This window comes from Electrophorus electricus, chromosome 10, assembly GCF_013358815.1.
Source record: "Electrophorus electricus isolate fEleEle1 chromosome 10, fEleEle1.pri, whole genome shotgun sequence".
Taxonomy (NCBI): Eukaryota; Metazoa; Chordata; class Actinopteri; order Gymnotiformes; family Gymnotidae; genus Electrophorus; species Electrophorus electricus.
Genome location: NC_049544.1, coordinates 1,764,426 through 1,775,428, shown reverse-complemented (window position 1 = coordinate 1,775,428; position 11,003 = coordinate 1,764,426). Strand labels below are relative to the sequence as shown.

The 11,003-nt window shown below is 46.5% G+C and overlaps 1 protein-coding gene across 2 annotated transcripts in view; it reads right to left on the bottom strand.

Moving 5' to 3' along the window:
• Nucleotides 1-62: 62 nt before the first annotated feature.
• Nucleotides 63-11,003, bottom strand: part of jarid2a (jumonji, AT rich interactive domain 2a) — a 32,351-nt gene continuing 21,410 nt past the window's right edge. The window contains exons 7-18 of one of the 2 annotated variants that reach the window (XM_027007247.2): nt 8,581-9,676; nt 6,622-7,082; nt 6,408-6,500; nt 5,963-6,081; nt 4,795-4,865; nt 4,487-4,601; nt 4,092-4,197; nt 2,895-2,996; nt 2,500-2,630; nt 2,078-2,261; nt 1,721-1,828; nt 63-1,626 (exon numbers count right to left, since the gene is read on the bottom strand). In XM_027007247.2, coding sequence (XP_026863048.2) covers nt 1,459-1,626; nt 1,721-1,828; nt 2,078-2,261; nt 2,500-2,630; nt 2,895-2,996; nt 4,092-4,197; nt 4,487-4,601; nt 4,795-4,865; nt 5,963-6,081; nt 6,408-6,500; nt 6,622-7,082; nt 8,581-9,676 — 2,754 coding nt within the window. In that variant the 3' untranslated portion in view covers nt 63-1,458. Of the gene's footprint in view, nt 1,627-1,720; nt 1,829-2,077; nt 2,262-2,499; nt 2,631-2,813; nt 2,997-4,091; nt 4,198-4,486; nt 4,602-4,794; nt 4,866-5,962; nt 6,082-6,407; nt 6,501-6,621; nt 7,083-8,580; nt 9,677-11,003 lie in introns of both variants that reach the window. The other variant, XM_027007246.2, reaches the window with a different exon arrangement.

Below are 11,003 nucleotides of genomic sequence, written 5' to 3'. Positions count from 1 at the left end.
TTTGGAAGAGAGCAACTACCATGTTGGACTACAGGACTTCATTACAGTCAGTGCATTATGGCTAGCTACTACATGGTCGACTTGAAGGTAAAAGATTTCTTTCCCTTTGAATAAAAAAGTAAAGCTAAAAAACTAGGGATCACCACTATTACATACTTCTTCAGTGATTAAGCAGCACTTATTTTTTTCCCCCATATGTTACAACAGCAACCCTGTGAACATCTAACTCGTAGAGACGAAGAAAGCGGAAGGAGAGTAAGGCTTTTTCTTCATCGCACCTTTCTCGCCCAAACCCTTGTTGGGGGGGCCTCTCTCTCGATAGGCTCAATTTTAGGTGAAGAAATTTATTGGCATATAAACATATTTGGGACATTTGTGTTAGATATTTTTTGATGTTATAATAAATATTCTATGTAAACAGAAGAATATTCTTTTTAAAAATGGGGTAATTACATGATTTAATGTCAAAATACTCTATATAGTAATGACCAATCACAAAAGCAGAACCGGAGGCGCAAGTGTTTATGGCAAAACGGAAAGTGCTTTTTCACAATTTTAGTACATCTAATTGCTCTTGAAAATATAAATACAAATTGTTCTGGGCATTACCTTGATATTGCCACTGTTAAATTAGCTTATTTCATATTGAGTCTGTTTGAAAAAAGGCCTCAAAATGTGCTTTGAAAATTAGTGACAAGTTCCGAATGCCTTTCAATTGCCCAGCAGAACGTGTGGTAAAAACAAAGCCATGGTAACACTCACTGATTGACTACAGGGTATAAAGGTATTACGTACAAGCCTTCAGCTTTTCTAAGTTGCTAATAACAATTCCTCTAACATTACAGGGTTGCATGGTCATCCATGTTGGCCTGTGATGTTCCATAAAACTTTCCACGTGGGTTAGCCCAAGAGAAAGAAGCCAGGGAGGGTTGATGGAAGATGTGACACTACAGCACCAGTTAAAACACAAACAGTACAGTATAGGATATATTATTCATATCTATGTATATGTGTATTTATATTTGATTGAACGCCGAAACAACGCAAAAATTCTCTACAAAAAACAAAACAAAAGAAAACTCAACAAAAAATCTCAGTACTAGTGCAAAAAAGGTTTCCGTGTGTGATCAGACTCCCCAGTCTCTTTTCTGTCAGATGGCCCTAGCAACTGAGTTTTTACACAATAAGTACGGCGTAACGTGTGCGCATGTGTACACGATGTGTTACATTTCACCCCCGATACATTCATATCGCCGTGACAACTCTTGCTAGCAACTATGTATACCTAATACGAAAGCGCCATGTAGCAGCACGTGTCTACACACTAGCTCTGACGTACTAGTATTTTTAATCATGATGGTGCACAGGTAGTAGGAACATTCCGTCTGAAGGGTGACTGAATGCCCTGTACTAACTGACGTGAAGGGGGGCGGGGGGGAATGGTTTTTGACAGTTTGGTCATGACCGGGATGAGTTCTTCAAGCGTGAGAGGGAGACCTGGCTTGAGCTCCTGTTTCTGGAGCTTCGTTTGGCTGGTGGAGTGCAGGCACTGGCCCCTTTCCGCTTGTCCCCGGGCCTCTCCAGAGCCTTCCCGCACACCCCATTCAACAAACCGTTTAGCTGCTCCTGCAAACAGGTCAAAAAGTAGCCGTAATTAAAGCAGAGTGCACACGCTGACACTGAGTAGATCCGCTTGCGGTGACGAGAGACTGTGCACTACCTCGGTGTAACGAAACATCATCTTCAGACCTCGAGGGGACCTGCGTTTCTGGATGTATCGCAGGGCACATTCCAGACAGAACACCACGTTATCGCTTTCATGAACCACCTGTTCAGAAGGAAGCTGTAATCAGTGAGGGGATTGTCACAGTGATGAGGCTGAGAGCCACGTCTGAGGAGAATTCTGAACATCACTCTGGCCACACTCTTGGGGACTGCACCAATCCCTGTCAGATCTTGGCAGGATTAAGCCTCATCACATCTAAACCTGTGATCTTATCCTGATTGAAATTCCTGTGAGCTTATCCTGATTGAAATTAGTGGCCCTGCAGAGTTTGCCCAGAAGTGTCAGACTCACCATGGAGAGGTAGCACAGGTGCTGGCACACCTGGCACCGCCGGTCCGCCGTGTCCTCGGTGAGACGGGAGCGGGGTGTTTTCTTCCTCTCGACGGCAGACTGGTTGTCCGGCTGTGTTCCGTAGCGGGCAGACAGCCGCAGTCCAGCCTTGAAAAGTTGCTGCCGCTGACCAATCTCTGTGTCCCTGTTCACGGAAGAGACAGTTGTCTGAAAGCCTGACCATCCCATGTCCACAATCAGTGGAGAGATGTCCGGGTGCTCAGGTTTCAGTCCTTACAGCTAAAAACTTACAGAGAGCAGACAAATGGGCGCAACATGGGTGCTCTTGTCTTAGAAGGAACGTTCTCTTACAGATCTCCTGGATTAGTGGACCTGCCCACATCTCCATCATGTAAACACATCAAGCAGGTACTACAGCCCACCTGAGATCTACGATAAGAGAGGAAGCTGCGCTCAGAAGATGTTTGTTTTCCTGTTTGCATTCCGACGTGACGATTTTGCAGAGCAGTTTCTCCGTGGAGAAGGGCTCCTCTATACGCCTCCTCTTCAGGTCCTGCAAAGCAGCCGTGGCCAGGAGGTGAGACAGAAGGGCAGGAGTTCTCCCACGCCCATGCCGAGAGCAGACTAAAACCACAGTCCTACCAAACGCAAAGTAGGCCGAACGGTTTGGCATTTGCATCCGTTTAGCTTACTGGCTAAAAGCTGTTCTCCTTTCTTCTTTAAGAGAGACACTCACCTTGGCTGCCTCATAGCCCAGCGTCATCCACTCAGGTGTGGCAAAATGCACTGTCTCAGACACACTATAGCCACAACACACCTTGGACACGAAGGCCCCAGGGAAACACACCACGAACTGGCCGCTTCGCTGCACCGTCCGGTGCACCTTCACACCTTCTTGACGAAGCACCTCTGGAGAGATCTGTGAGAACCAATGGGGAGGTTTTGGGTTAAGTCACATCTGTATGCATATGTGCCAAAAAAGGGTAGGGATAGCTCAGCAGTTACAATACTGCACTGGTATGCAGAAGGTTGCTGGTTCAAGCCCCCCCATTGCCAAATTACCACTGCTGGCCCCTGATCAAGGCCCTTAACAATTCACAATTGTAAGGTAATCTAGATAAAGGCATCTGCTCAGTTCTGTAAATGGCAAGTCCCTTCAAATGTATGTAGTCTGAGTGGTTAGTACTTTTTGAAATCTTCTGTAAGAAAAATGTATTTTCAATTAACTTTAGTCTTTATTTTCAATTCTTTTACCTTTGTGTTACAATTGTGTCCCTTTACCAAAATAGCCTCAAATGGTGCCCAAGCGCATGATGCATTATCATAGGGAAGTGGGTAAGAGAAACTGAATAGAGAGAGGTTTGGTTCGCATTTAAGTGCAATTCACTGTCATGATAAAATGCAAACCACTCAAACTCACTTCACTAATTTTTGGTAAAATGGCTTCTGCGAGTAATGTGCAAATGAGTCTACATTATTTCTACGAGCAAAGTAGATGATAGTCTCATTTCAATAATGCATACATGTTTCACATTTATTAGGCCATCCAAATAATATTATTACCATAATCATAGCAACTAATTACAAAATGTGTTTTAGGGAGTTTGCCATGTTACTCGATTTAACAAAAGCAACAGCAAATGGTTCTTCAATGGGAAAACTAGGACATACCCTGGAAGGTAAGGATACAAGGGTGCTGTTGCCATGGAGTATTCATTTTGAAAAATAAAAGTCTAATAAATAGTTAAAGGTCACTGGATTTGTGTACCTGAATTTATTAGAAGCTTAAAAAATGATGAATTGCATTTCTGGAAGTACATCATTTAATATAGTAACTGAAATGACAGTACTCAATTTGTAATGTGTTAATTACAAATACAGTACTTATTAAAGTAATTCCACTATGCAGCACATTGCTTATGTAATGTCTCACCCTCCAAAATTGTGAACTCTTCACAAACAGAAGTGGCTTTGTGGACGAGTAAGCATATGGAGAACCTAACCACCATCTCACCATAATGTTCTTCTCCAGCATCTCGAGCCCTGGGGTCCCATTAGCCTGCAGCAGTGTGTGTACTACTTTGTCAAGTTTTGACTTCTCCTCAGCAGGAATACAGTACCTAGGAAACAGCGTGACAGGGGTATAAGATTCAGGAAAAAGTACATCACCCAGTTCTCAGGTTGTGTGTCAGGCCCATCTACCTTTCATCCTTTATTTCTAATAATAGCAGTTAATTTCTTAAATGGGGAGCACATGACACAGCTGGGATTCAAATCTGTCACCCAGCTTAGCCTCTATACTTATAATTAAAGTTTTTGAATTGCTTTTGTCAGAGGAAAATACAGTAAACAATATCCTGAGAATTTTTTTAGTTCCAGTATGAGTGACTGAAACATTTAAACTCTTACCAAATGCAATCAGCACCAGTGTGTAGATAATCTATGTATGGAAGGCTATTCTGGTCCCTGGACCAACATGAGGTAGAAAAGACCATGCCTATATTCAGCCAGGGGATGGTCACTCCTGTTCACAACCAGAAACAACCAGCGCAAAATATTTCAGCTTTTAACAACAGACACCCATCGTATCCAAAGACACTGAATTCATCTAACATTACTGCAAGCTCTAACTAAATGTCTGTAAAGTCTATGGTAAGGGGTTCTATATGGAAGAATTGGAGTGAAGTGTTTTCGAAGGTCAGGAGGAGCAGCCTAACCTGGAACAGCACCCAAATGACGCAAGACGGATCCTGAGTTATTGGAAAGGACTGTTAGATTCCATCCATGCCTGAAGTTAAAGGAAGCGTCAGGATAACAATTAACAGACTTTAATTAACATAAAAGCACATCAAACTGAAATGTATTCGTTTTTCTGCTCTGACCTGATGAGCAGGTATTTTAACCATGCCACTAAACAGTGTGAGAAGAGGAATATTGACCATGGCGACTGAGTTAATACCTCATGCTTGGCCAGGATCAATCCACTCCCACACAGTAAACATACTTAAGATCCACAAATGCAAGTCAAATGAGGAAATTTCAATGTACTTTTTTTCCCCCTTTCTTTACTACCAATGTCTTGCATTTCAATTTCGATTAGCAAGTTATGACTCAATATTTCAATATTTATTCTCTTCAATATTTACTCTAGTTTGATTACATTTGGGAATCAAATGCTAATTACAATACTGTTCATGATGAAGATCTTCAGAAAATGTATGGTGCACATAAAAGACCAAATTGTAGCGTGGTGTATTTGTCGGCATTAGGTTGGGTACTACATTAGACTGGCTAGTTTGGCTAACTAGCCAACAGGCCTCGTGAGGATCTAAAAGATTTGCATTCAAGCTTCTGGTAGCTTGAACATTTTTAAAGAATTCTTTCTGATGAGCTGTGATGCTAACAGTGAAATGAAATAAACCAGATAAGTTAAAAAAATAAAGAATAATTAAAGACACTAGACTTCTGTGTATTTGTGTCAAACTAGAGCAGGCACACAACCACTGTGGAATATTGTAGCAACAGTAAATAAACAACTAAAAAACTGTCTATGTGATTTCAGCATTAAGTAGCTCTACTTAAAAACTTGCATGTAAACAATACAGCTCTGAATTGAATACTAAAGGGGTAAAAGGTGAATTATGCACACTAGACCAGTTCTCTGCCGAACTATGTTGCACCCTTGGAGTATCAGAAGTGCCATTTTAGATGGTTGTTGATGACAAAAATGCATTTCTGACATCAGTCTTGGGATTTTTAAGAATCAATGTCAGAATGGTTAAATTAAATTCTTGATAATAGTGAAAATTAATACGTATTTACACAGCTCTAAGTGTGACATTAAAACCTATGGCCACTGGCTAATGGCTTCTTAGGGGTTCTTACTTTGAAAATGGCTCAGACTTGCCCACAGGAAATCCACTCCCATGAGTCTTTGTGTCCACTCGCCCACAATGCACTGCAACATGGCATTGTTTTGTCTCTACCAGCCTCCAATACTCTTGCTGGGAAAGATCAGAGAAGAAATGAGGTTGCAAGGTGGTTAAATAGTTAAATAAACACCAGTGATCTTCTCTCTTTTTCTTTCCCCCAAGAGGGGAAACAATACAGAGGTCTCAAAAAAAGTGTGGAATGTCATCAACAGCAAGCTATTCATGTTTCCACTGGAAACGCAAAAAAAATAGGAAGAAAATTGTTTCTTGTTCCACCATCTGCTGACCAAAAGCTGAGCTGAGCTGCTTTAATCGAGCGTTTAAAGTTTCCCTCCTTTGTAACCAGGCTACTAAAGGTAGTGAGCTTTTCTAGTGTGCTTTGGCTGAACAGATCAGACCTCCACTTCGGCTGTGTCCGGCTCTCTGCTGAAACACATATTCATGGTGTTCCTGGCTGCCCGGTAGAATGTTGTCAGGGAGAAAGATTTCCCCTGCAAGGAGGAACACAGGAGTTAGAAAACGGAAAACGCTGGCTCATTACAGTCTGGCTATTTGCGAATCAAGAACAAGAAAACAGCAGCGGAAAGCACAGAGGAGACCTGCATGCACTACCTTGTACATGCATTTGTGGAGCTCGTTCAGAACCCCGCCCTCCTCCCCCTTTTTCTCCTGCCGCCTGTTACGGCCGCCCCGGGGTTCTGGCTCGCGCAGGCCGCACCGGTGCAGGGCGCCGTTGACCAGGCCGTTTTTTGGCTCGCAGCGGGGGAGCAGCAGTGCCGCGTGCTGGGACACGTCCGTCTGGCCCTCCAGCGGGCCGCTTCTCCTTTCCAGGCTCTCCTTCTCGGCCAGCACCTCCCTCTCCAGCCGAGCTTGCTGAAGCGGCGACAGCGAGTCGTAAGAGAGCAGGTATTGGCAGTAGGCCTCCTGGAGCTTGGCGAGCCTGTCCTGGGCCGAGCGCGGGATGCCCAGCAGGTCAGCCAGGCGGCCCCAAGTCTTCATGTCCGTCACCTGCTGCATGCCCCCCATGTCATTGAGGAGCTGGAAGAAGCGGGCCAGGTCCAGCTCACAGCCCCCTGCCAGAGACCACAAGGGCAGACTGAGTGGAAGACACACCACATTACTGCTAGTAACGTAAAAGGCTGCTGTAGCTCAGTGGTTAAAGTGCTTGCTTACTAATCAGAAGGTTGCCAGTTCAAGCCACACTACTGCCAAGTTACTGCTGTTGGGTTCCTGAGTAAGACCCTTAACCCTCAATCTGTATTCAGTTGTAATTGTTAGTCACTTTGGTTAAAAGTGTCAGGTAAATGTACAAGGGGGCTGGTCCTGACTGGGTGAATCATTTCTCTACCCTCCTGTGTTGTTCCCTTTTAGAATTTCTCATGCGGTTGATATTTTTCAGAGCTTTAGTTAAGAATGAAAGGGCTGGCCGATGCAGCCAAAAACAAGCTTAAGTGATTCATTCAGCTTTTGTCTCTACGATGACCCTCTAGAAAATTCGTCCCTGGTACATTCTACATTCGCCACGGGTAGTCCCAGGAGCCCTGGTGCCAGCTTGGTGACTGCAGGGCCGGCGCGGGCCAAGCTGGATGGGCATGAAGTGGCTGCCTGGAGCTTAGAAAGCCCTCCCCTTGGCCCCCTGACACAGAGCTTTTTCAGCTCTGCCTACAGGTGGCCAGACTGAGCGGGCCGGGCCCAGGCTACAGCTGCGCCGCAGCCCTGCTCCAGCGTGGTCCAATCAAAGGACGGTGCCGAGCATGGGCCAGAGGCTTAAGAGCCAGCAGGAGTGCCCACTTACTCGGAGCCCGTGAAGGCCAAGCCAGGACAGGCGGCCATTGTGTGGCATGAGTTATATACATAGAAACGTGGTCATAAAGGGTAGATTGTTCAATGAGGTCATGTGACACACAACATGGGAGATGCTAGAATTCCTCCAAATATTCAGCATAAAACTTCTAAAAATACGGGTAGTAGACCACATCTGAACACAGCAGTATAATGGGCGACTGTTAACCACAGTCTGGTGCTTTTATTGTTGTAGCCATAATTGCAACTATACAGTTCTAATGTAAGAGGCATAGCAGGGTTCTTGACTATGAAATCTGAAGAAACTTTGATCTGCAGCTCCTGAAGCACGTGTGACAAACTGCAACGCTGAGGGGTTACAAATCTTGATTCAACACGCCTGCTTACGCTTATCGGCTAATTACCTCCTCAAATTCTAATTTTGACTTTAGTGTGCTCTAGCCTGCTGGTCCTGGGCTTCACACACAAGTAAGTCTGAAAACTTTTTTTTTTTTAAACAACAGAACAAATCAAAGTTTAGTTGCTACATGTGCATTTGCACAAAGTACCACAGTGCAGGGAAATGCAGCAAGTCCTAAGGGAGTGTATAATTAAAAAGAAAGAAAGAAATATAAAACACTAAACTGGCGCAGACAACAAAGCATTGGGTGTAGGATAAGGTGGAGTACAAGAACAAGACCAGAACACGAGCATACAAAATACACATGAACATACAGTGTGCTAGTCAGAGAATCCTGGATGCTATGCAGAGCTGTATTGTGTCCGTACCGATTAATGGCGGCTCCTCCATGTCGATGCCCTGAGAGCGCAGGTGTTTCCTGATGCAGGCAAGCCGCTGCACGTTGGGGCCCCAGCGCCGGCCCAGCTTGTGCACGTGTTGCACGTGCGAGACGAATCGCAGCTCCTCCTTCAGCTTGCACTCGGGCCGCCAGCCCGCCGGCGGGACCACGGCAAACATGCCGAAGGGCTGCGCCTGCGCACGCACCATCTCCACATACGGCAGCGGGTCGTGGAACTCCCGTGGCCCGGGGTAGAACACGGGCACCTGCGACTCCATCTCCGCGGCCGCACCGCGCCTCACCCGCTCCTTGTCCTGGGAGACTCTGGGCTCCGCCGGCACGGGTGGTTCTGCTAGGCGGGGGCGGTCGAGGGGACTGGGTGGGTGGGAGGTTGTGCCAGTATCACTGGGCCGGGGAGGCCTGGCTGGTTTGGGAACTGTGGCTGGTTTTGTGGGGTCCCTGTCGGTGTGCTGGGCTGAGGTAGTAGGGCTACTTCTGTCTCGTCTCGTGGCCATGCAGTGCATCTGTTTCATGAACATGAGTTTCCCTGCAGAGGCTCGCCGTGGCCTCTGGCATTGGGCCACCTGCTGCTCCGTCGCCCCACTGCGGCTGTCGGGCGCTGGCGTCTCCTGAGCCGCCCTCCTGCTCCGCGTATCCAGGGGAACAACCTGCACTTTAACCCTTTTGACCTCCACCTCCATAGCAGGCTCAGTCGTTACGGCGCCTGCCGTCTCCAGCTGCCGCTTGGACTGGCGTAGGCCGTCTCGCCTGGTCGGGGCCGAGTTCGGTCCGCTTGGCCTCCCGTTGGCTGGGCAGCAACCGGCAGGCGCCTGCTTTTGTGCCCTGCCGTGGCCAGCCTGGGCCTTTCCTGAGTGGATGTGCTGAAGTTGGGCGTGGGCGCGTGGCGGGCCCAGGGGCCGGCCCTGCGGCCGCACCTCCAGCTTGGCCTCTTTCAGCAGCCTGGCTTTGGTGTACGTCACGTGGCCCTTGGGGTATTTCACAGCTTTGGTCAAGGGGGATGGCGGTAGGTCTTCCTTCCGCACCCTCCGGCTGTTGGCTGAAGCGGCCCGCTGGGGTCGGTGCACCTTAGAGAGAGAGAGAGAGAGAGAGAGAGAGAGAGAGAGAGAGAGAGAGAGAGAGAGAGAGAGAGAGAGAGAGAGAGAGAGACACACACACACAAAGACAGCATGGTTGCCTTCGAGTCATATCAGGAACAAAGGCTGGATTAATTTTGCTTCAAAAATGTGAATAAGTCTTCAATTAACATACAAGAAGTCACCAAAACAACAAAACCTGACCAATATTGCAGTATTATTTAACATGTGTATCTGGAGTATATTTCATACATGCATTACTGTCTTTCTCCACTAGAGGGCTCACGGACGCTAAGACTGCACCCCTTTTGGGAGTGAGTGCGCACGTGAGCAGGGCCATGTACTGTGATTGTTCAGCCTGCAAACGTGCAAGCGGTGGGGGAGGGGAAGGAGACCGCCTTGGCCAAAGCCGGCGGTCTCGCTGTCAGCCACGACAGACATCTCCACATGCTCAGCACATAAACACAGCTTTATGGCAGTGAACCTCCGGCAGGGTGCTTTTCACTCAGCGTGATTCGCTCCAGCGCTCTAAACTGGTTTTCCGTGTGCAAGAGTGTGCTGAGAAGGGGGTTGGGTAGAGCAGTGATGACATCACGTGTTGCTATAGGCCTGCTGCCATGCTGCTGACCTGAACTGTCTGTCTGCTCTGAAATGTTTGTCTGTTCTGGACTGTCTGTCTGCTCTGAACTGTCTGTCTGCTCTGGAGGCCCTTAGTAAGCCCCGGCCGAAAAGCAGGAAACTTCGCTTGGTACTTGGTACACACACACATGCACACTTAAAGATTCACAGACACACACACACACACAAGCATATATAGATCCACTATGAGAATAGTCCACTTGGCTTCCAGTTGTCCAATGATAAACTGCTCCAGATCAATAAGTGTGAACAGTTCAGATGTCAGACATGTCAATTTCATGTTCTTATTGGAAAATGACTGTGCCAAAGGTGACATTTGCTCAGTTCAACAAAACTTTTATAACTACATAATATGTAGAAAAGCCTCCAATACATACTGAAACAAATATCTGTGATCAATTATACAAGAGAGAATAAGTTTCCTTATTAACGTTTCATTTATGGGACTCTTTCTTTCCTTCTCTCTGCTCCTCATAAATCTGACATAGTATGAGTAGCCGCTACATAGAGAGAAATGTCTGTTATGGCTGCACAGTAATGCCATAGTGCATTTCCTTCTACCCTTTAATACATCAGGCGATAAATGAAAGCAGAACATAATATGGCTGGTCCACAGCTGTCTTCTGAGATCAGCCCTACACAACACCCCAGGGCCTTGCCGTGTACAATGGCACTTGAA